Source organism: Carassius carassius, chromosome 48, assembly GCF_963082965.1.
Source record: "Carassius carassius chromosome 48, fCarCar2.1, whole genome shotgun sequence".
Lineage (NCBI taxonomy): Eukaryota > Metazoa > Chordata > Actinopteri > Cypriniformes > Cyprinidae > Carassius > Carassius carassius.
The window spans coordinates 11,833,318-11,856,606 of NC_081802.1; the positions used below are offsets into that span (position 1 = coordinate 11,833,318).

At 36.8% G+C, this 23,289-nt stretch overlaps 2 protein-coding genes across 5 annotated transcripts in view; both read right to left on the reverse strand.

The window, feature by feature from the left end:
• The window catches only part of nek7 (NIMA-related kinase 7), an 83,972-nt gene extending 82,153 nt beyond the window's left edge, over positions 1-1,819 (reverse strand). The window contains exon 1 of the mRNA XM_059544107.1: positions 1,609-1,819. The gene's annotated coding sequence lies outside the window, so the exon portion shown is untranslated. The remainder of the gene's footprint in view (positions 1-1,608) is intronic.
• Positions 1,820-7,870: 6,051 nt separating this feature from the next.
• lhx9 (LIM homeobox 9) lies at positions 7,871-19,912 on the reverse strand. 4 transcript variants are annotated; one of them, XM_059543755.1, is made up of 6 exons: positions 19,760-19,912; positions 17,010-17,220; positions 15,830-16,032; positions 14,824-15,179; positions 11,720-11,922; positions 10,700-11,302 (listed from the first exon to the last, which is right to left on the reverse strand). In XM_059543755.1, exons 2-6 carry the CDS (start codon positions 17,181-17,183, stop codon positions 11,048-11,050), a joined length of 1,191 nt encoding a protein of 396 aa, XP_059399738.1. In that variant the 5' UTR covers positions 17,184-17,220; positions 19,760-19,912; the 3' UTR covers positions 10,700-11,047. The 4 variants fall into 4 exon arrangements, with proteins under 4 accessions (XP_059399740.1, XP_059399738.1, XP_059399739.1 ...); XM_059543757.1 differs by lacking the exons at positions 10,700-11,302; positions 19,760-19,912 and adding an exon at positions 7,871-9,388 and having other exon boundaries at positions 17,010-17,961; XM_059543756.1 differs by lacking the exon at positions 19,760-19,912 and having other exon boundaries at positions 14,824-15,176; positions 17,010-17,967.
• Between the last annotated feature and the right edge of the window lie 3,377 nt (positions 19,913-23,289).

The following is a 23,289-nucleotide window of genomic DNA, read 5'->3' on the forward strand; positions in this document are numbered from 1 at the left end:
TACCACATCATAATTACGTCTTTAATGGATGTTGTTGCATTCAATCACCGTAAACTGGCCTGTCAATCATCTTGTCACCACTAAAGCCCTTATATACATACTCCACTTCAAGTATTTTTGGACCAAAATGTATTTTCGATGCTTCAACAAATTCTAACTGACCCTCTGATGTCACATGGACTACTTTGATGATGTTTTTCTTACCTTTCTGGACATGGACAGTAGACTGTACACAGTTTCAATGGAGGGACTGAGAGCCCTCGGACTAAATCTAAAATATCTTAAACTGGAACTTGGAACGACATGAGGGTGAGTCATTAATGACATAATTTTGATTATTGGGTGAACTCACCCTTTAAGACTGTTTTTACGATGTTCACTCCATATTTTGCAAAACTGAGAATTGTGTTATAATTTACACACCCAAGTTGCTTCATGAGGTTTGACATGCTTTTTTCCATGGAACTCAAGAAAACAAAAACAAACTTTTAGGTAGAATGTTGTGACTGACAGCTGTGGTCCCCATTTACTTTCATTGCATCCATCAAACAATGACAACCAAAAGATGACTCAGTCTCCCATTCTAATATCAAATTTATAACACGTGTTTGGAAAGACATGAGAGTGAGTAAATGATAACTTTCAGAGTGAATGATATGCTACAACAAGCCAAGCCACAGCCATGATTATTTAAATTTTTGTGCTGATTCATGTTCCAATGTGAATCTGACAAACCCAGAATTCACCAAACAGCAAGCCACTGTCCTTCCACTGGGTTTTTGAGGTAGAATATTGCTTAAACTTACAATATCCTCTTCTAACATAAAATGTGAGTGCCAAAAAGACGTAATGGTGAACTTTCCTCCTAATTCACCTATGTCATTGTTAGTTAATATTATAAACAGGGTTCATCAAGATCACAAACAAGTACCAACGTGTTGCTGTCAAAAGCTGGAAAGTGTTGCCAAAGTACGAAATGACTAATTCTCAAATAAACAGCTTTTTTGTGACATTTCTAGAGAAAACCAGTATTAAATACCTTTGCTATGTGGGTTTAGGCAAGGCAAGGCAAGTTTATTTATATAGCACATTTCGTACACAATGGTAATTCAAAGTGCTTTACATAAAAGAAAGTAAAATAGTAATGAAGGTTATATGGCCAGTGTCAGAGTAATTAAAAATTAAAAATCAATTTCTCCTCACATTTCTAGCGCATGTGTCACACTGACAGACGTTAGCTTAGCCACAACACAACGCACAGTGCCATGTCACTGCTAAAACCACAACCGACACCCTCTAAAACAGCTTCAAACTAACTTTCTCAACAGTGTAAGTTACCGACCGAGTGATTAACGCGTTTTTGAGCGTGAAATCAAATCATTTAGATGTTTGTCTCGGGTGAATTACCGCCACAGCTGCATTAGCCTAGCGCGCTAACACAAACTAGCCCAAAGTTTTGTCAACTTTTTCCTCAGCTCTTTCTGCTGTCAGAACATGTTAGTCGGATACACAACTCCTCGTAGACGCAGAAAGTCCTTGTCGCGTGACAGTAAATTGTAAAAGTGAAGTTTTTGAAGTTGACAGGAGGGAATGAAACTAAACTCTTACCAGGAAGTACCAGCTGAGCTTCACGCGAGCTGAACTGGACCTCGCGCCGAGGATGAGGATGAGGAGGACGGTCTCTCAGTCTGTCAAGGTCGGGCTCCTGTTGAGTTCCTGAGCGACGCCGCGACACACACGCGAGCTGTTGACGCGCCTACAGAGAGAGAGAGAGAGAGAGAGAGAGAGAGAGAGAGAGGGAGTGTGTGTGTGTGTGTGTGTGCGCGGGCGTGCGTGTGTGTGTGTGTGTGTGTGTGTGTGTGTGTGTGCGCGTGCGGTCCTTAACACGCCATTCCTGACCTGAGTAAAACACACATCCCAGTCCCAGCATGCTCGCTGGAGAGGGGCGGGAAACTCCACACAGGCCAGTAACTTTAACATTCACAGAGAAAAGAGCAAGGAAACACGGAAGGATGCTATTCAATTCTGTTTTATCTCCCTTCACTCCTCTAATCTACCTCATTCTCCAACTTTTACCTCACTTCTGTACGCTTCTGCACCATTCTCCGGGGGAAAGTTCACATCATTTCTATTTTATTCTGTTCTGTTGCACTCCACCAGTGTTCTATTATATTTTGCAAGCGCTGCTATTCTGTTTCGCATCACCTTATTTCTATTCTAATCTATTGTCATTTATGAAAAATTCACAGCACTTTTCTGTACTCTGTTCTTTCGGCTTCCCTTCTATTTTGTAAGTTCCCCACCAATAATCAAGACATGGTTATGGCCATGCTTCAATGTTATTTTATTTTCATTTCTGTCCTGCACTCTCAGAAATAAAGCTGTGTTTGGGAAGATATCTTTTCAAAAGGTATAGGCCTACTGTGTATTGTTTTGGAACTAATATGTACACTTTATGTGAGGTACTAATATGCACCATTTATGGGTTAGATAAGGTGCAAAGGTAACAGAAGAGTTGCCCCAGTGTTTTACTTCAGTGTTGTTCTATTTTGCAAGATTCACTTAATTTCATTTCTGTTCATTTTCATGTTACCACATCTCTATTGTAAATTAATTGGTTTTGTTGTTTTCTTATTCTATTCTGTTTCACTTCACTAATATTCTATTCTTTTCCACATCACTTCATGTACGTTTCACTTGACATCTATTCTGTCCATAAGACTTTTACTGCCCATCAGAGCACCTTTAGCGGCACATTGCTTATTTTTCCCTCTGCTGTCATGGTGCAAATACAACAATGCACATCCAGAACCGCTCACTTTCATTTAAAACTGCAATGTTTCAGGCTCAGGGAATTCAAGTGTGGTACTGCAGGATGAATCAGTTTGTGAAACTTCATCCCTGATAGATATTCCACAGTCAGTTGTAAGTGGTATTATTGGAAAGCATTTAGGAAAAGCAGCAACTTATCCATGAAGTTGAAAGACCACAAAAAAAAAATCACAAAGCAGGGTCACAAATGCGGATGTGCATGGTGTGTAAAAGTCAGCAACGCTCTGCTGATTCCATAGCTGAAGAGTTGCATACTTCCACAGGCATTAATATCAGCGGGAGCTTCATGGACTGGGTTTCCATGGGTGAGCAGCCTCATGTAAAGCCACCACTGGACTCTGGAGCAGTGGAAACCTGTTCTGTGGAGTGATGAATCAGTAGCCTGATGGGTGTGTCTGTTTTTTGCAGATGCCAGGAGAATGCTACTTGCCTGACTGCATTGTGCCAGCTGTAAAGTTTGATGAAAGAGAGATATGGTATGGGGTGGTTTTTCAGGGGTTGGGCTGGGCCCTTTACTTCCAGTAAAGCAAAATCTTAATGCTTCAGCATACCAATACATTTTGGACAATGCTATGCTTCCAACTTTGTGGGAACAGTTTGGGGACGGCCCCTTTCTATTCCAGTATGACTGTGCCCCATGCACAAAGCAAGGTCCTTAAAAACTCATCCATGACTGGCCCACGCAGAGCCCTGACCTTAACCCCACTGAATCCCTTTGAACTGCATTGGAGATTCATCCAAGATCTGCGCCTGATCTCACAAAGGCTCTATGGAATTAATGGCCCAAAATTCCCACAGAAACACTCCAAAATCTTGTGGAAAGCCTTCTCAGAAGAGTGGAAGCTATTATTGCTGCAAAGGAGAACCAACTCCATATTAATGTCTATGTATTTGGAATGCAAAATCATCAAAGGTTTCCCAATATATAGTCTTTAAATATGTGAACTCTTTTTGTGTTTTTTGTTTTATTTATAAATGTCTCGCTATAAAACACCTTCAGTTTTCCACAAAGTCATTACAGCTGAATCTTACACACCTAAAATGATCTTATCTTATCAGAACAAACAACATAAACCTCACAATGTGTTGTGATTTCCTTAATTATATGAAAAGCCACAGTTCACCCTTATTTATCCACCAACTTTCCTTGATTTTGATATTGATAGGCCTGTATTACCTTGAGTGCAAGTTCAAAGATTGTTTGTGAACCATGATAGACAACATAACGTTTTATTTAGTTTCAAAATATTAATCATATCAGCATATCTACTATATTTTAAACTTTTGACGTTTAGTGTCAAATTAATTTAAAAAGATAGGCTTTCTTGTTTACATCTCACAGCATTAACACTAAGACTTTATCCATATAAACAATATTATGTATTGTCAGCAGTAAAATTTCATCATGATACAGTAGTATTTCATTCAGTCAGAGCATTTGAGGGGAGCATTTTCTCTTCAGTAACTGTTTTCTCCTACATTTTGACAGTTGATAATCAACAAGTGTTGTGCGCTGCTTTTCTTTCTTTTTTTTCTGTCTTGACACTTCAATAGCAGTTCTGCTAACCTGCTCACAAATACCATATGAGAAAGGTAAAGCACACACTGTGTGTTTTCCCCTCTTCTTGAACAAGCGTTGAAGATTAAAAGAAACGTCTGCGGAAAATCTGTCAATTCTGTTGGCGAATAACGGCAAGTTGGAATTTAATGGCAGGAGTTATATTGGGCTCCCTCAACACCCACATTTTGCTCTCAATGAGATCAATGCTGCTTCATGACAGATAGGGACTGTCTTTAGTATCTTCAAATTTCTGGTTTCTGAGGGAATAATTAGATCGATGGATAAGAGGCAGCTCTTGTGACTGCACACGGGAGCTCTGGTTCAACACCGCAGTCTGTTGTCTTGAAATCTGTGTAATAATCAGATTGTGTCGATTGTTCTAAAAGTAGAACGGCGGCGGTTCCGTAATATTAACTTTTTATTTTTTTAGATATTTGTTTTGCCAAAAACCTTGTTTGATTTCGTATTTTTCTGGAATGTAGATGAGCTTCCATGCGTCTTTTTTCGGGTCTTGTTTGTCTTTAACCCCAGACAATGAACTTTTTCGGCACTGCACGAAAGGGTCGTGCATAGTAGAAAAAAAAAACAGCCAGCTTGATTTGATTTATCAATGTGACTGTCAATAAAAAAACAGTTATTCAAATCAAATCTTCACATCTTTATGTATGTAAACACACACATACTGTTACATGTGTGTCCATTTGTCTGCTTCTGTTTGCTTGTGTGTCTGCAGTTGTGGAATTTTGTTTTCTATGTTTTCATAAATGTACACATATACATCTATTTATTCATCATCACTTGAGGGCCAACTCTTAGATGTTGTGCATGTTTTCTTAATGACAACATTTTCCTTAAATATTTAATTATCCATTATTTAATTATAAGCAAAATGAATTATTTCAGCATTGACTAAAACATATGCAAAGCTTTAAAATAAATGTCACATTTGTTAGAAATGTGCAGTTGCTAAACTAAAACACTAATGCTTATAATGATTTAAGATGTCCTATTAAAATGTTAGCAAAACCGTGATCGGAATTGTCTATAATTTCTGTATGTATAATACAGACTTTATATGATTTTTATCATGTTATTTCAAGAAGTTTTGCCACTTAACCTGCTGTGTGATTTCAGAATTATAGCGTTTGGGTCATTTGTACACGTACAGTATATTCAATTTACAAAATGTAAAACATAAACAACAATAAGAGCTTATTTAAAGGCCAAATACTAAATAAAAAAAGCTCTTGACAGACAGACAGACAGAGAGATAGAGATCTGTCTATAGATAGATAGATAGATAGATAGATAGATAGATAGAGAGAGAGAGAGAGAGAGAGAGAGAGAGATAGATAGATAGATAGATAGATAGATAGATAGATAGATAGATAGATAGATAGATAGATAGATAGATAGATAGATAGATAGATAGATAGATAGATAGATAGATAGATAGATAGATAGCACATGTATAAATGTAGATTGATGTACATGTGACTTACCTGACCTGCATGTAAGTCATTGACCTCTGACCCTTCTACTCACAAATCTGATGTTTTCTGCATCGGTTACTGCTGCTGCTAAGGGTCACAGAGTCTGTGTGTTTGTGTGTGTGTGTGTGTGTGTGTGTGTGTGTTCAGTGCAGACGGCTACATGAGCATGTACTTTTGACTGAGTAGGAGGCAGTGATATGCATACTTTCCTGGGATAAAAGGTGCTGGTGTGGAACTGCCACTGTCTGGAAACACACACACACACACACACAGAGCACCAAGTTGACTGTACACATCATCTGACACCAGGCTTCTTGCTTTCTCGTCTCAGCAGTGTACTGTATATGCAATGTACCTGTCTGTGTGTGTGTGTGTGTGTGTGTGTGTGTCCCTCTCAGGCTTACTCTGCCGTGTCAGTCACATGAGCACCTGAGTCCACATCACACACATCAGCTGTTTACACACCATCCTGTGTTCTGAACCACAGAGAGACACCATTGAGAATCCCCAGAGGAATATTTTATTGCTCAGAGGTGTCTCTTTCGTGGCTCAGGAGACTTAATGGAGTTAAGTTTCACTTAAGCATCAACTTTGACTCAGATGTTTTGCCTAATATTACTTAAAAGAAACACAAATTTAAATAATGAGACATACAGTAAGAATACAGAGGTCTAACATGATATGAATTGCATTACTTGTGAGAGAAGGGTTCTTGTAATTTTAACAGCATATCGTTTTTAAACTTCCATTGCAGATAATGTAATATTAATTAAATAAATGGTCACTTAAGTGTACAGTACTTAAAAATAGACACTTTCATGTTTCTGAAAACACTTAACTACACTTTTAAAAAGTGTATCCACTTTGTGATAATGGCAAATTCAAAGTTTAAAGTGCATTTTATATTTACATTAAATCAATTATGCTTTTATTGAAAGTGACTTACAAACGAGGACAATAAAAACAAATCAAAAATGTAAAGTATGTTTTGATGACCTTTTTTATGATTTAAAGAAGTACACTTAATTTGACGTGTTGACTAACATATAAGCATGTAAAGTATTTGTTACATTTTAACTGTAGTGAGTTATTTGATATTTAATTTAAAGTGTATATATTTTAAATCTATTAAATTGTGACTTCATTAAAATTGTGTAATAGCAAATACTGTATGTAAATATTAGTGTCAATAGAAATTATAATAAAGTATATTTTAGTTTATCATAAATGCTTGTCAGTACATTCTGAAGTATAGTTTAACCATATTTCAAAGACAAAATGCACTCCAAAACTGCTTTTAATCAAATTTATTTCTACTATAAAACATTTATTTAATTGTAGATAACATGCAATGAAGTGACTGAAAAGATTACATTGATTTCACACTTAAGTATTAAGTTAAGTGCTATTTTTAAAAGTAGTTTTTCTTCTACTCAAGGGATGCCATCACACTAGTGTAGCTTTAGCATAAATTCATGGAAGAATTTGATTAACATTTCAGCTCATATTGAGATGTCTGACTTCAAATTTGGTAAATCAAAGTGCAGTTTGCAACATTATGATGTCTTAAATTCATTTGGCAAGCAATTTCTCTCAATTTCATTTCTAGGAGAAGCTATCGAGATTTGTTTTTATTCCATCTCTGTTTACGTCCATCTTTTTTGCACATAGGTGTCCAATGTGGAACACAGAAGAAAATCTTATTTTATGATCCACAGAAGTAAGTTATAGGTTAGAAACAACATGAGGGTGAGTAAATGATGACAGAATTTTCATTTTTGGGTGTACTGTCTCTTTAATAGTGTGATAGTTTTTTTTTTTGATAGTGATGTAGTCTATTTAAAAAAAGAAAAAAGACATGCCAGACGTTTTTTGCAACATAAAAAACAATAGTACAGCTTGCTCAGTATGTAAACATCATAATCACAAACCTTCCCGACTCCTCATGCAGTTTGGCTCCTTATGTGTGTGTGTGTGTGCAGTCTGCATGCAGGGGAGGATGGCATCCATCTTCCTGTTTGCTTCAGGTTATGGTGACCGTCCACTCCTCCGAGTGTGTAACAAATCCTCCAGCGTGACTCATCAGCGCCTCTTTTTGAACTCTCAAGGTCCCTCGATTCCCAAGAATCCCCTGCGGTCACAGTAGTCAGCCGACTACTGAATGTGACGTATAAATGTGAGGAATCTATATTTTTAAATGACTATAATGCATAATAACCATATAAACTTATAAAATCTGAAAATGTACCTTCCATTGATGTGACCTAATGCATCTCGGTTGATTTAGATGTTACCCCATAAAGCACATTTCAGCTTGCCTGACTGAACATTTTTACAAAGGAAGCTCAGAAATTGTGCACAGACTGAAAGGAATTCTGTTTTTGTGGTCATCCAGCATGTGTAGATCACTGATGGAGCTCAAAGCTTCATTGACATGTCTGGCATAGCAGGAATTCAACATTTTAATGTTTACTAGGCCCCCATGTGGCCCGATGCTTTTTTCCGCAACACTTAACAGAGTATAACACAAGCTTAGTTTAATAAAGCATACTTTTTGGATACAGTAAAGAAAAATTCTACATAATGTTTTAAAACATTTACCACTACATCAGACTTACAATTAGAAATGAGGGAGTATTTCCTTCATTTATTTTATTAACTAACACCACAGTGCAAGAATGTGTTACTAGGAAAATTAGAGAACTCAAAAAAATATTGTTTTCTAGGATAACCAGCTTTTATTGTCAAATCAAGCATGCTTTTACTGATTTCTTGGTTTTTTTTTTTTTGGTTTTTTTTTCACTGTTGTTTTGTGTTAAGATTTTGGATTCACAAGGAAAACCCCTTAAAGTTTACAAGAGACAACAAATGATACATCAATATAAAATAACATCCATCTGAAATTGTCATCAAAAAACAACTTGAAGTGCATGCAAATTATTTTAGTTTTTACTTGTTTTCATTTTAAATACAGCCATATGGTGTTCCTTTCCAGCTTCTGTTGGTCGGACATTTTGCTGCCAGGTTTTAGGAAGGCTGTGTGTTCATAATAAGTGACATTTGTTGCACAGGAATGTTTTACAGCAAGCAGAATTACAAGGTTGTGTGTGTGTGTGTAGACATGCATGCGTGCGTAGATCCCGTCTCCTGCAGTCGCCTCTTGGAGCAAGGTTGCTCTGTTTTGTATCTACAGTACTGTACAGTTGATTTTTCTTTGCCTTTCTGTCTCATTTTGGTGGTAAGAAAAATATCCTGTTTGTTGTGTATTCTCTGGTTTTTAAACAGTCAGGACAGTTTTTTTTTTGAAGGTATAGAGAAAGAAATTTTGGAATACATTTTTGGTCGATATTTGTTGTTGTTGTTGTTTAAATCACTCTAAAATCTGATCCTAATACTGTCTTTGTCTTCAATGGTGAAGAATTCCGATCAAAGCTTCTTTTAATACTTAGGGAATTTTCAAACGTCGTGAAGTATGGCTGTAATGCCCCAAGATTTGTTCTCCCTGAAAGAAAATCATAAAGTAACAATATATTAAACTACAGAGCAACCTTGCTTTGAGAGGTTTATGTTTACTAGTTGTTCTAGCATTCCTGTGCTTGGTATTTCTGTATAAAATAGCCATGTTCATGCATTAAAAAGCCCCCCCCCCCCCTTGACTACAGGGCTTTGGTTCAAATCCATGGGGCATTACTTTAATAACAGAATCAAGTCTGAAATCGATGTCAGAATGAAAGCAAAACAACTTTTGAGCTGTCAAATCGTGTTGTTTTCTGTGTGAGCAGAAGTTTAAGTCTGAAAGCAACACAAAAATGGTTGGTGTAATGAAAAATAAAACGCTTGTAAAGCAAAGTAGTTTTATTCACACAAATTTAATAAGATATAACAACTGTTTGGTCCATAAATATTTAAGGGGAAATAGTTTCTATACACCATCTTTTTTTCAAGAAACAAGGAAACATGGACAATCTTGATAGAACACGTACTGTACTATTAACACGAAGATCAATATATATGATTCTCGGATTTCCCAACTAGTTCTGAAAGAGTGCACAACTGCCGTCTATGACATCGCCGCCCCCTTGTAACGGAATACACCATTCAAAAGATCTTCAGAAAAGAAATCAGATGAAAGACAGAACAGTACAAAACTAGTGAGGCGTTCCAAAGATGGAAATCATTTAAAAAACAAACGTGTATCTCCTGAATTTCACAAACTCTCGTCCAAGTCGCATAAGGCACATAGTAGAACTGAGTTAAGCATCTACTTCATGAAGTAGATCTAGTGGAACACTTTGTTCTACAACAGAACAAATTTGTCATCACAGAAGGAAATGTTACACCCTAGCGAGGAGCCTCAACCGATTTTTTTTTGTGTTTTTTTTTGGCCTGTTTGGTGGCAAAACATAAAAAAAACAGGGTGGGGGGTTACAAAAACAAAACGGGGTGATGTGTGTCGTTCATAATTAACTTACTGCTTAGCATTCACAAATCACTCATAATAGTGTTCCTGTGGTAGAGCTTTGCGTTAGCAGCGCAAGGTTGTGGGTTTGATTCCCAGGGAGCACATAGGTAAAAACTGTTAGCCTGAATGCACTGTAAGTCACTTTGGATAAAAGCGTCTGCTAAATGCATATTTAATAATGCTTCCTACTGGGCACAATATTGATTCGCACCACATCGTGGCAAATTTAATGTTTCAAATTGTCATTAGAGTCCAGCGTCAGTGACAAAACAGATCTAAATTGAGGTTACAGCATCCACTTGGCATGGGAAACATTCCCAATGAGCATAAAATAAGATTTTTTTTTGTCTCCGGAACATCTTTCTGGAAATATCCTCAAATATATTTAAATTCCACTGCCGAAATATGCAGCAAACATAGCATGTTCTGTATGCTGACACACTTTCTTTTAATAAACATGGCGGGTAAAAACTTAAATTATATAAATAAAATGAATCGCAATTGATCACAAAAACAAATCAGGTGACAAGTACTACAAACTCAGCTGCCACGCGGTTACAAATGCTACACATAGTAGGTCTCGTCTTCCATTTCCAAAAGTCTTTCTGTGGTCGCCAATGGGTTTTTCGTTTTGGAAAATAAAAATAGAATCTGAAAATAAAGGTGGTGGAGACAAAAAAAAAAAGAAGCAAATCTGTGTTAGAAAAGGTTTGTCAAGGTAGTTTGTGGGGGGCTCCCGGATTCGTGGCTGTCCAAACTAGAGGTCACTGATGTTACTACGGTGATTGAGGGATTGGTCAGGTCTGTTAGTGTGGTGGCCGTGCCGGGTGGGGTCAGAGCACCGCTGTCGGACGAGGGCGGCGGAAGTGACGTGCCGTCAGCCTTATCAACACCCCCATTCTCCTGCCGCAAAACGTTCCTTCTGAATTTGGCCCGTGCGTTTTGGAACCAAACCTGCAAACCAATCCCAGTGTCTTTACTCTTTTTTAGCTTTGCTTCGAATTATTGCCATATTTTTGCCTAGTTATAAGTCATATCATTTACCATCACATACTTAATCACTACTAAACAATGCCAAAGAGAATCGAAAGCCAGTAACAGGGCTTAACTTTTACTAGGGATTCTACTGGAAAACATGGACCATGTTCCAAATTAACTTTTCAAGCTTCCCTAATGGATTATTACTATTTTTTTTTGGTGCATAAGTATTGCCCCTTGAATTATGCCTCTATTTAGTAAAAACTACATGACATAACACAACAACAACAACAACAACAAAAAAAAAAGATTGATGGATTGAAACGAAAAGCAAGGTGATGAGAAGGTGTTGGTGTGGATGTGGAATGAAGTTTACTGTGTGGCAATGCTTACCTGAAGAACTCTTTTGGTCAGTCCTGTCTTTTGGGCGAGCTGTTTTAAGTCCTTGGCATCAGGGTTGTGGTTTATGGCGAAGTAGGACTTCATGGTGCGAAGCTGATGGTGTTTGAATGATGTACGCATGCGCTTGGTCTTCTGGGACGGCGGGTAGGGCTGTTGATCACGGTCCAAATGGTCTGCATCGTTCTCGTTACAACCTGAGAGCCGGAACAGGGGGAGAAAAAGGCATTGAGAATTATGAGACATTTCTGAAAGAGTTCACAAAGGTGAGGATGACATTTGACTTGGATATGACACGGTCAAACTCTAAACTGGTGATTCAAATACAGTGCAGTACAAGGTATGATATAATAATACACAGCCTAACTGCAATAAAAATAGATCACCTGGTGGAAATCTGATTTTAGGCAAATTTTACTTCATATTAATAATTACAATAATAATAATAATAATAAAAAAACATTACAATTACATGACACAAGACTTAATTAAATTAATATGTAAATAAATGGACAAATTCACCACCAAAAAGCGTTTATTTATAATAGATACATTTCAAAGCAACTTCTTTAAGGCATATAGCCTTATTACACCAATAGCTGTTTATTACAATATGCATCTCCATATCATCTTTCATCTCGATCATTTATTGCGTTTAAATGTATAAACACTCATATCAGCAAACTACGTGCAAAATAAATAAATAAAAGCAGCTAAAATGATTTAATAATCAAAAGTGTCAGTTGTATGTTAAATCGCTGCTTCATGTGATATATTTGGTAATTGATTCAATCGATGCTCGTTTCATCTAACCGTTTACTTTTGTTTTTACGTCGTAAAATATCAACAAAAGCATTAATTAATAGGAATAATATGAATTTATTCAGCTGTGAGGAGAACAAAATGTTCTCACGCGTTTGCTTCGAAGCCAGATTTCTTTCTTTTTGCCACCAGAGGTCTCTATCTACAAATGTCTAAGCAACAAGTCTACTGTTGAATTGGGGTTTTTTAACGAATGCAAAAATATACGGTGCCATTTAAAATGAGATGACATTTTGAAATAGGCTACAAAATAAAAAAACAGTTTGTATATAAAGAAATAATTCGAGCCCGTATTGTAAAACAATAGCAGAAGAACAATAAAAAGGAAGAAAACTGAAGACAGAAGATAGAAAAGATAGAAAAAAAGAAAGAATAACTTTTACACCAAAAATAATGATGCTGAAATTACCGAAAACGAAAATAATAATAATCTAAACAACAACAAAAAACAACAATAATAACTTGAGAATGATTACAACTGACAACCGTTTCATTTTCAGATAAACTACAGTAAAATATTACAACGTTCACAACGCGTTTTAAAGTCGGACTGGTTAAGTGATCCAAACGTGCGCGTGCTCGTGCTCGTGTCCTGAGAACGGCTATGACCTTGAAGTGGCTGAAGCGGAACTGGTCGAGAGCCAGAGATTCCGACGTCACATTCAATTAACGGAGGACAATTAACAGGCAGATTACCCTTATTTCTCTGCATTCATTAAGAACGGCAGAAACTTGGCACACAGAGCCACATTTTTCCAAACAGACAATAATTGTAACAACCAAAACAAAACAGGCACAGCGGGGATGCATTATGACGTAGGTATGAATTTAAAAAGTATAAAAATGAAAGAAAAAATGACTGGTAATCTGAGGACAGATACAGGCCTGTAGGTGAGGTATCTACATTGCACGTGGGGCTGGGTTACGGGTTCACTCCTTTGAGATTTTCAAATGAGATGTTTGATGACGCACTAATGAGCGAGGCCTAATTAATCAGATCCAATCGTCAACAAGACACAAGCGCAATATTTTTTTCTCTCGCCAAAATAAAATCCGAACACAAAATTAATATCACACAATTAACGAGATAACATTAAGGTTAACACTTTACATTAGTTTACACTGTCTATTACAAGAATCCCGTTTAGTTTATTATTAGCCTATAGTAGCTACAATTATACTATATTATAAACAATGCAGATGTACATTTTTCGGTAAATTTGCGATAGAGCGCGTATTTTGCTACACGCATCCAGGCTAAATATAATAAAACGTTATTTAATGTGTGTAATATGCGTCTGAACACACTAAAAACAAGACTTTCCACTCAAATCGAAAGTGTAGGCTACATTAAGTGTATAGTTTAAAAAAAAAAGAAAGAAAAAAAAAAACCTAAGCTAAATCTTTTTCAAATGGTTATTAGAACATCATAGCTGGTTTGTTACTAGTCCAAGATGATCTGCAATCTTGACCAAGGCCCTGTCATCTGATAATCCATCTGACTCAATATCTATGACCAACTAATGGACCAGCATGGTCCAACGTGAAACAAAAAGAGAAGTAACGCGTGTGTATTTCCATGTCTATGCCATTCTGAAGGCTATTATAGAAAATAGACAGGCTCCTATCCTTGTATGATGGTTTATGCTATGTTATGTATAGCAGTATGAAGATTAATAATCATAATCTCGCAGGACAAGTTTTAAAAGTGTCCCGCTTTCTCTGAAAGACCCCGTTCCACTTTATATGCTCTTAATAAATGTTCTTCATTGGTATTGATGGTTTCACGAATAACCTTCAAACATAAATGGAACCTTGAGGTCCTTTAGGCTATAGTAGAAAAGGTTTCTCAGATTATTAAAATTCTTCACACTAAGAAAATAAAAAGGTCCTTTAGGGAACTTAACTGTTCTACTATTGCATCGCTACGGAACTTTAGACAGATTCTCACAAATTATGCAATGCAACTTTGCAGTATTTTGCAATATGTAAAATCGATACGAATACCTTCGAGAATGCATTTTATTATTGTTAAGGGTATAGAGATTCTTCTGATTTTTATTGATTTGTGCATTTGGTTGTCTGCTGATATTAAAACGCCAGTTAAATTAAACGCATTAGTCAATTTCCCCCCCATTCTAATAGCTAGTAGAAATCAAAGCAATGTTTATCGAAAGCTTAATTGTTCACTTTATGTAGCTAATTAAACTGCAACATTAAAGTGCAACCAATGTAAATGTCAGGCTTCCATTTGAGCAGCTTAATGCACATCTCACCTGAGTTGTACGAGCCGATATCTATCCCCATCGCCTGACTCTTCCTCTTCCTGGGCCTTCCTTTCTGCACCGACCCGGTGCCATTGAAGTAAGGCAGCGCGAGCCTTCCGCCTTTGGCCGCTAATTCAGCGTAGTTTAATTGAGGGTGATACTCTCCCTGAATAAGCGTCTCAAAGTGGACCCGGCAGTAAACCAAGCTGTCTTTCATGCCGAAATGGTCACCCGTGGTCAGTGTTTTGTTGCATGTGGTGCAGGTGAAGCAGCTCAGATGGTACACGGAGTCCCTGGCGCGCATCACCATTTCCGACGAGGAGATGCCGAGGTGGCAGCGGGCACATCTCTGCACGGAGAACCTTCTGGAACAGCACACGCCATTTATAATCAAACTAATCACTTAGATTAGAAATAACTTTAATTAGGCCATTTACAACGTATCGGAAGCTCGTGCATATGCATAATGGAATATTCACTGAAGATATTTTTAAAGATTATTATTTTCGAATCATCGGTTAACAAATCAAGGTAGGCCTAGTTAAGCAAACATATGTTATTTAACTTTATAAACAAAGTTGAATGTGTTTTTACTGAAACTAAACAATTAGGCTATCGGATCTTTATATTATATATTATATCGGATCGGATTAGCATTATATATATATATATATATATATATATATATATATATATCTTCTATAATCTGAGAAATAAAAAACACAATGTAGACATGCATTCAGCATGAATTAATTAGATTTATTAGATTGATTTAAGCGTGTCAGTTAATGGGTCAATGGCTGCCTCTAATGTTACCAGGTCTTTATGTGAGTTTAAAAAGTTACTAACCAAACTGAACAAATTGTAGCATGTAAACCAACTGGTTTCATTCAAATTAGAAATATTATTTTAACATCACTGAACTTTTTTTAGGAGCTAAATCAGGAGGAAATAGCTCTTTTTTATTATGCTGGGCCTACTAAACAGGCCTAATGCACGATGCGTGAAAGCTTACCTGTAGTAATCCTCTTTGCAGTAAATGCTGCCATCCTTCGCGAAACACGTCAGCTCGGATTCAAGGGCCAGTTTACATTCACAACACTTGAGACACCTTAAATGCCACTGTTTATCAACGGCGAGTAAGTAGTATCTGTCGGAGATCTTCCCCCCGCAGCCGGCGCACAGCGCAGGCTTCTCTGGGCTCATGGAGGGCATGGTCTTCAAAAAATAAAACATCGACAGATAGAGTGAGTGGACGTTTTTTTGCTCTCAGCTATTGATGCCACAACAAATAACTACAACTAAATAAAAAAAACATCGGCTGAATATTTTTTTTGTTGCTGTTGTAGATATAAAGTCTATAGGCCTATGTATTAAAAAAAATGCAATTGTTATCAGAGTGCGAGCTGAATTATTAAGCCAAAATTAGTTATAATGCTTTGTTATTTAAGTTAAGTTATAGCCTCTCTCTCTCTCTCTCTCTCTCTATATATATATATATATAGTACATAACCGTTTGTTTTGTTTTTCCTAAGATGTAACAGTGTATCTGTGTGGTCTATTCTATAAAATATAATTTACAAAATAAATGTATGCTATGCAAATATAATAACTGTATTAATAACAACAATAAAACAGTGTAGTCTATTCTAAAAATGTTACTTTTACACATTAAAATGTGCATGCAAAAATAATAGTAGGCTACTAACAGCAAAAACAACAATTATTATTATAATTATTATATTAGTTTTTGCCAGTTTAATGTATTTTCAAATGCATACCTAAATTATAGCCTACAGATACTATTTCTTTTATAGTTTTCCTTCGTGGCCCTATACATTTAACAATTATCCTGTTCTGTTGGAAACTGCTAAAATAAAATGTCAAATATTTGTGTAAAAAAAGATGTAAGCTAGTTATAAAATATAATGTTGGCATACATTTGAATGAAATAGCATGCATTTTACTACTAATTGTAGCCGGATTATAGCCTACTTTTGAAATCTCTCTGAATATGTCTTCTTGTGTTTCCCGAGGCCTGCTAATATTTAAAAACGAGGATCGTACATTAAAACTAATTTTCGTCGCTGTGTTTTTAAGTGGGTTACAAGCTGAAGTGTGCGACGAGAGAGTTTTTGGCGTGCTGAGATTTGCTCCAACGGAAAATAGCTACACACTAAAATACAAGATCTTACTGTCTCTCGTCCGTTCACCTGAACGGTTTTAGCCAGCCGAGACTCCGTTTTAGATCTCCTCTCCATCTCCTCCATGATCCCTTGAATATGATCCCCAGAGATGCCGTGGAAAAGCATGGCTGCTGGACGCAATATGCAACTGCTTTCTTTCGCCTTGCGACCCACAACTTCCATATACAGCTTTCCGGATCCTTAAAGCATCCAAATGGATCTACACCAACAAATTCACACAAATGCAATCAATGTTATAAAAATAAAGCCGGTTGGATTTGATGGATGGCACAGGAACAGCAGGAGAACCAGTCCACTTCTCCACGGTCTTGTTGGGCTGGTGAAAAAAAGTATAGTCCGGACGATATAAGGCAAAGTTGAAGTCTGGAGGATGTTTTAAACGTATACTTTCAGATAGTCCCAATCTCCTACTGGGGATCCGAGTGCTTGAAAGTCAGGTTTGGGACTGTGTGTGTTAGAGATCCTGTGTCCTATTTGTGAAGAGAGCAAACGCCTGCCCAGCTTGGGTAATTGGGTAGGAGGAGTCCTCCCTCTCTCCAATGCCACTGATTTCTATTCACCAACAAAGACCTGTCACTTTCTCTTCAAACCGATGCTGATGGGCAACCCGAGCTCGGAAAGCACTGGTACAGACCTTTTACTTCTGTTTAGCTGGTGTTTTGACACTTTTTTGTGAGTCTTTCTTTTTTTCTTGTAGTTTTCAGCGTACGCTTCTACAAATGCGTGTAACGGAATAGTCAAAGTGTAAGTGATATACTTTGTAATTTGTGATTCACATTGTAATTCATCTGATCTTTCTGTAGTTTCGAGTTTTGGTGGAAAATTGCGATTAGGAAATTGTTTCACAGAGTTGGTTTGGTTTAGTTTATTATTGCTAATTACAGCCAATATGTGCACCTGGAAGCCTTTTTGTGTTATTTACAATTAAACCCCTAAATACAATATTTTATATTTTGTTGTTAATTGTCTCGCTTATATAGGCCTATTATATATTTGCATGCATATATATATTTGCATGCACACACACACACACACACACACACACACACACACACACACACACACACACACACACACACACACACATATATATATATCACTCTGCACCTTGTATCTTCTCTGCATAAATTCAATAATGTACTTTATACTTGAATTAGAACATGTAAAACTATTTGAGTATCATGTATGACACATGTAAAATGAAAGTGGACTAAAGTGGTGGTATAATTTAAAAAGTTGTCAGAGTGCTTTATCAAGGTGTGTGTGTGTGTGTGTGTGTGTGTGTGTGTGTGTGTGTGTGTGATGGTCTCTTTCTCTTCGAGCGAGCGAGGGAAGGGGAGCGATGCTGTTGGGAGGAGGAATAAGCAGTTGTTTACATTCTTTGATTTTCAGATGTCAAACGCCAAATGAATCTCATTGCCACCGTTTCTTTATCTGTAGTCTACCAAGACATGCGAGGAATGGTCTAGAAATAACCTGGAAAATGATAACAATTACTTCCTTGGTATCAGCCTAAATCCAATTAGTCGTGAGAGTATCAAAGGCAGCATGGTTTATGTAGGCGATATTTATGCATCTCTTTATTTACTCACTCACTCGTTTCGTTCATTTATTTTATGAACTGTTGCTCAAGGGTTGCCTTTTTAAATTTACACACACCTTGCGTTAAATTAATTAATTGATATTTTGAAATAAGGAATGAGAGAGCATTGTATCTTTCTCGTTTTGATTATGTAAAGTAATAAGTCTAAGTAGTTCAGACAGACAGCCGCTTTCTTGTGTCATTTTATCTTTCTCCTCAGCCCAATTAGTTCATTGTTTTAATTAGCTTCGGAATATAGTCTTTTCCATGCCCTCCTCTCAAACAATTTTCATAAATGATTTCACCCATTAGACAATATTTCATGAATTCGTCCTGATCTGGAGATATATAATACATGTAAGGCTATTTAACAGGCCACAGTCGCGCGGTTAACTGCATCAAATCGACGGAAAAGATTAATAACTTCATGTCTGTAAAGTCACCAAATGAGCTTTATGTGAGTTCATTTGGTTCAAACGAAATCTTAGAAATCTTATACAAATGTGATGATTTGAAATGCAATATAGCTGCTGCTTTTGGCTACGAAGCAGCTTATTGGGTTTGTTTGTATAATGCCTTGCAATTGCTATATTAAACATTTATTTTGCTTTAAAAAAAGTAATATTATTATATTAAACTCTGGTGTTTTTCACTTGTTATATTTTTAACCAGCTAATTGTTTTACTCTGTAGGCTTATGTCACAGCTCTACGCGAGCAATTTGTATTTTATTACAAGCTAAATCGAATCTGGTTGTAGTCATTTCTACCAATTTTTTTTTTGCTATTTACTCTTTCTCAACACCATCAAATTTGTCTTTAACAATCGAAAATCGGTTTAATAATTAGCCTTTTGTGATATTTAGGTTTATTTATAGGATTTTAATTGAATAGCCTAGCGAAACGGCTAAATACTGTTCTTATTGGATCAAGCTTCAATATAAACGTTAATCTTTGATTCGATTTGCAATCGACATCTGCAAGAACTTTTACCTGTCTCACCTGCCATATACATGTGCAAATTGAAGGTCTGTCCTCGTCAATTATGCATAAATAATCTTCTCGAATCTCTGCAAAGCAAATCAATTGATCGTTTCTAATGGTAAAACAGTGTATAAACAATATAGAGTGCATAAACAATATAGAGTGGTATTTTACCGTGAGCCGCAGAGCGCCGTCCTGAAGCCCCAGCAGTGCTGCGGTGAGAGAGGGATGACGAGGGCGAGACACGAGCGATCCTACCAGCAGATGGGGGCTGTTCCTTGTTTCTCGCGTGAGTGTCAATTACGACAAATCCAGCGCGAGCACTGAAAATACATCAATTGTCAAATGCACTTGGCGTCTTTCGCTTTCGAGAGTTGTTAGAGGCAGCTAGATTAATAATTTTCTCTGTGGATAGATAGATAGATAGATAGATAGATAGATAGATAGATAGATAGATAGATAGATAGATAGATAGATAGATAGATAGATAGATAGATAGATAGATAGATAGCACAATTCTATGGAGTGTTCTAAAACGGGTTAGTTGTAATAACATCAGTTTAACCAATTAGAAATGAGCTACGGGTGATATCATCATCATCAACATCATACATGATCACCAACCTCTGAAGTGACAGTAGAAGTTGTAAGACTGTTTTTGTCCTTTAATTCTTTTATATTTTCACAGAATTTTGAGATGAGGAAGTATAATTTCACCTCTGATTTATAATGAATGTGAAATGACAGAACTGATATCATCTGAATCAGCAGGATCCCCATTAAATTGATATGCAAGATCCATGCCAGCTTTCTGTCTAAAAAAACTAACAAAAAACAAACATGAATATTTGAAGCATGGCTAAATAGCCAGAGAAAGTTGTAACACTTTCTAATTTATTTGGCCTTTATAATTACATTTGCCATTTCGAATGAAAATGTTTTGCATTAAATTGGGTAGTGCAGAAGCAAACAAGCAATTTTGATTGTCGTGAATTCATACACAAAATTTGAAAAGTGATGTCCATGTTTTCAGTTAGTGTTACAGCCCATCTGGATCAGACATTAATTTACACAGTTTAAGAGGTAGTAGCTATATGATTTCTGAACTGCTTTAATTTGGATAAGACAAATATGGGAATATTATATCACATTTTGAGACACACTGCACAAAAAAACAAAAGAAGTTACAGTTACAGATTAAACAAAATATGTTACAGCACTCCCAGTCTTGATGCATAGCACAAAAACAGAACATTTATAAGAGCGCCAACTGTAATTAAATTGAAATGTATTTTAAAATGCACAGCTGGAAGAGCATAGATCAACCAAAGACAACAACACAAATGTAATATAATGCACAGATTTGAGTCATTTAATTTAACAGCTGAAAAAATCTTGCTGACTCTGAAATCTGCTGTTAAAAAAGACTAAAGTATAAGGTACACCCCTACATGCTCAAGGCCCTCTGTGGCTTGTTCTTTATTTTGTGGAGTTAGTACACTAAGCTTTTGTAGGGAATTGTTCAACTCTGTTTTGTGGAAATGCATTTAAACTTTAAAAAGTGTGAAAGATCAAAAATCTGCTCGCCAACACTTTGAAACGCACAAAGCCATAAATGCAATAACTAAATATCGCAACTCTGTCCACTGATTCAGAAACATGGCTGACTGAAGAATGGAAAGCATTTTGATTTCTTAAAATAAGCTATCAGTGTAAGAGAAAAAGCGGCACTACTACATTCCCAGGCTCAGTTGCTGTTGACCACTTTGGCCAAATCCGTTACGTTGCAACAACAATCAAATATAAAAAATACCCCAGCCAATATCATCTAGAATAATCATAGTACATTAGCATGTCTCATTCATAATGTTTAAAAAAACTATGGTGGTGGGATACAGACAATTACACAGTAACCATGTCCATTTATGAACCACATGTGATGGCTGAACCACAAAACAAATGTTTACAAACTGAAGATGGACAATGATTTCTCCAGAGCTGTCGCAGTGCACTTTTTTAAGAGGCAACAAAGCCACAGAGCAGATGCTGCTGACTGGTGTTTTGTGCTTTGCTTCGAAGAGGGGACATTCAGTCTACCGTGCCTGATGAGAATTTAGCTGCTGTTAAAATCTCTCTCTCTCACTTTCCCTCCCTCCTCACCCCTTTTCTCTTGATGGTGAGCCCTGCTCTGCTGATGCAAGAATCACAACTCCCTGTGTTGACAGATGGAGGATGGCTCCACAGCACATAGCCCATCCCAACAGTCCAACTGCTGCCTAACCAACAGTTTTTTCCCTTTTTTTTCCTTCCTGCACCACTATCCTGAATTTCCTCAACCCAATGAAGTTATCCACCTCCATTACAGTGCTTGCAGGCAGAAAGGTATTTAAATACCTCAAATATTCTGGTTTGGTTTGCTTCCAAATCCCAGACCATAAGTATTAAAACAACCCATTTATTCTAAAAAAACCCCATCATTTTGCTACCTTAAAAGCACTTCCTTCAGGACAGTCAAATGATTAATTTTAACATCTAAGGCTGCATCTCAGTTAGCTAGCTAGTTTAGTAGTCAATGCAATTGCCAGTGAGTCAGGCATTTCAAAACCGGTCCAATTGTCAAAATCGCTCCAGTATAATGAAATTATTGCTTTCTAGAATTTCCCATAATGCACTGTAAAAACCAGTGAGCAGTAAGTACTTAATACCCTTTCCGGTAATGTTGATGTTTTCTCTCTAAAGCAGACAGAAATGAAGGCTAAGTAAATTTCATGACATCACTGTACATGCGCTAAACAAAAATGATACAAGTAGGATATCAGTTCTGATGCATTATACAGTGATTTTGTTGATGAATAAAATGAGCAATATTTTCAAGTATGTACATTTAATCGTTACCAGGCGATTGAGTCATCACATTCTAATATTTAGTGGATCAAGACTCCCGCTATTGGCTGAATATTTTCACAATATACTAATTCACGACAGGGAACCATGATTCCCAACGCTGGATATTTTGGAACTTTCCCTAATCTAAAACACCTGATTCAACTCACCAGCTCATTAGCAAAGGCTCCAATAACTGAAATGTGTGTCAGATAAGGGAGACATCCAAAATGTTTACTGTTGGGGTTACTCCAAGAACATGTCTGGGAAGTAGTGATCTAAATCATGTAATAGTCTGGTTCTAAACCCTGTTTTTGGAGTCTCATCAACAATGCACATTTTGAATGTCTCCCTAATCAAATACAGGTCATCAGCTTATTATAAAGACTACAAGACCTGAATAAATTGTATTAATTTACATTAAATTGTAGGAACTTTTACCAAAAAAATTAATTTTACTTTGTTGTGGAATGATTACACTTTTGATTTTGATTTACATTTTGGTGTTTTTTAGTGGTTTCAATTGGATTGGGCCATCAGGACAACTGGCAATCTATAGTGGGAATTGAAGGTGTTCACACCACATTGCACATTACCCTTTCGCAATAGGCAAAGTAAAGGTTTCTCATTGAATGAGTTGACCACCTGATCCACCCTGAACGGTGACACATATGGCATGATATGGCCAGACGGTCTGGCTGGAACATTGGAACAGGTCTTGGGGAGATGCCCTACTGTTTTGTGCAGCTATTTACAGCCCTGTCCAAAGGAATCTGGCCCTGTGACTGTCAGTCAGATGTGGTGAGCTTTTTCAGGAGCAC

What these genes read in the sequence shown, in the direction of transcription:
- lhx9 (XM_059543755.1), bottom strand. Translation starts at nt 17,183, where the DNA reads ATGGAAGTTGTGGGTCGCAAGGCGAAAGAAAGCAGTTGCATATTGCGT. An exon ending in AGGTGAACGGACGAGAGACA is followed by an intron (nt 16,033 to 17,009) that starts GTAAGATCTTGT and finishes TATTTTTTGAAG; the next exon opens with ACCATGCCCTCCATGAGCCC. An exon ending in TGCAAAGAGGATTACTACAG is followed by an intron (nt 15,180 to 15,829) that starts GTAAGCTTTCAC and finishes GTGCTGTTCCAG; the next exon opens with AAGGTTCTCCGTGCAGAGAT.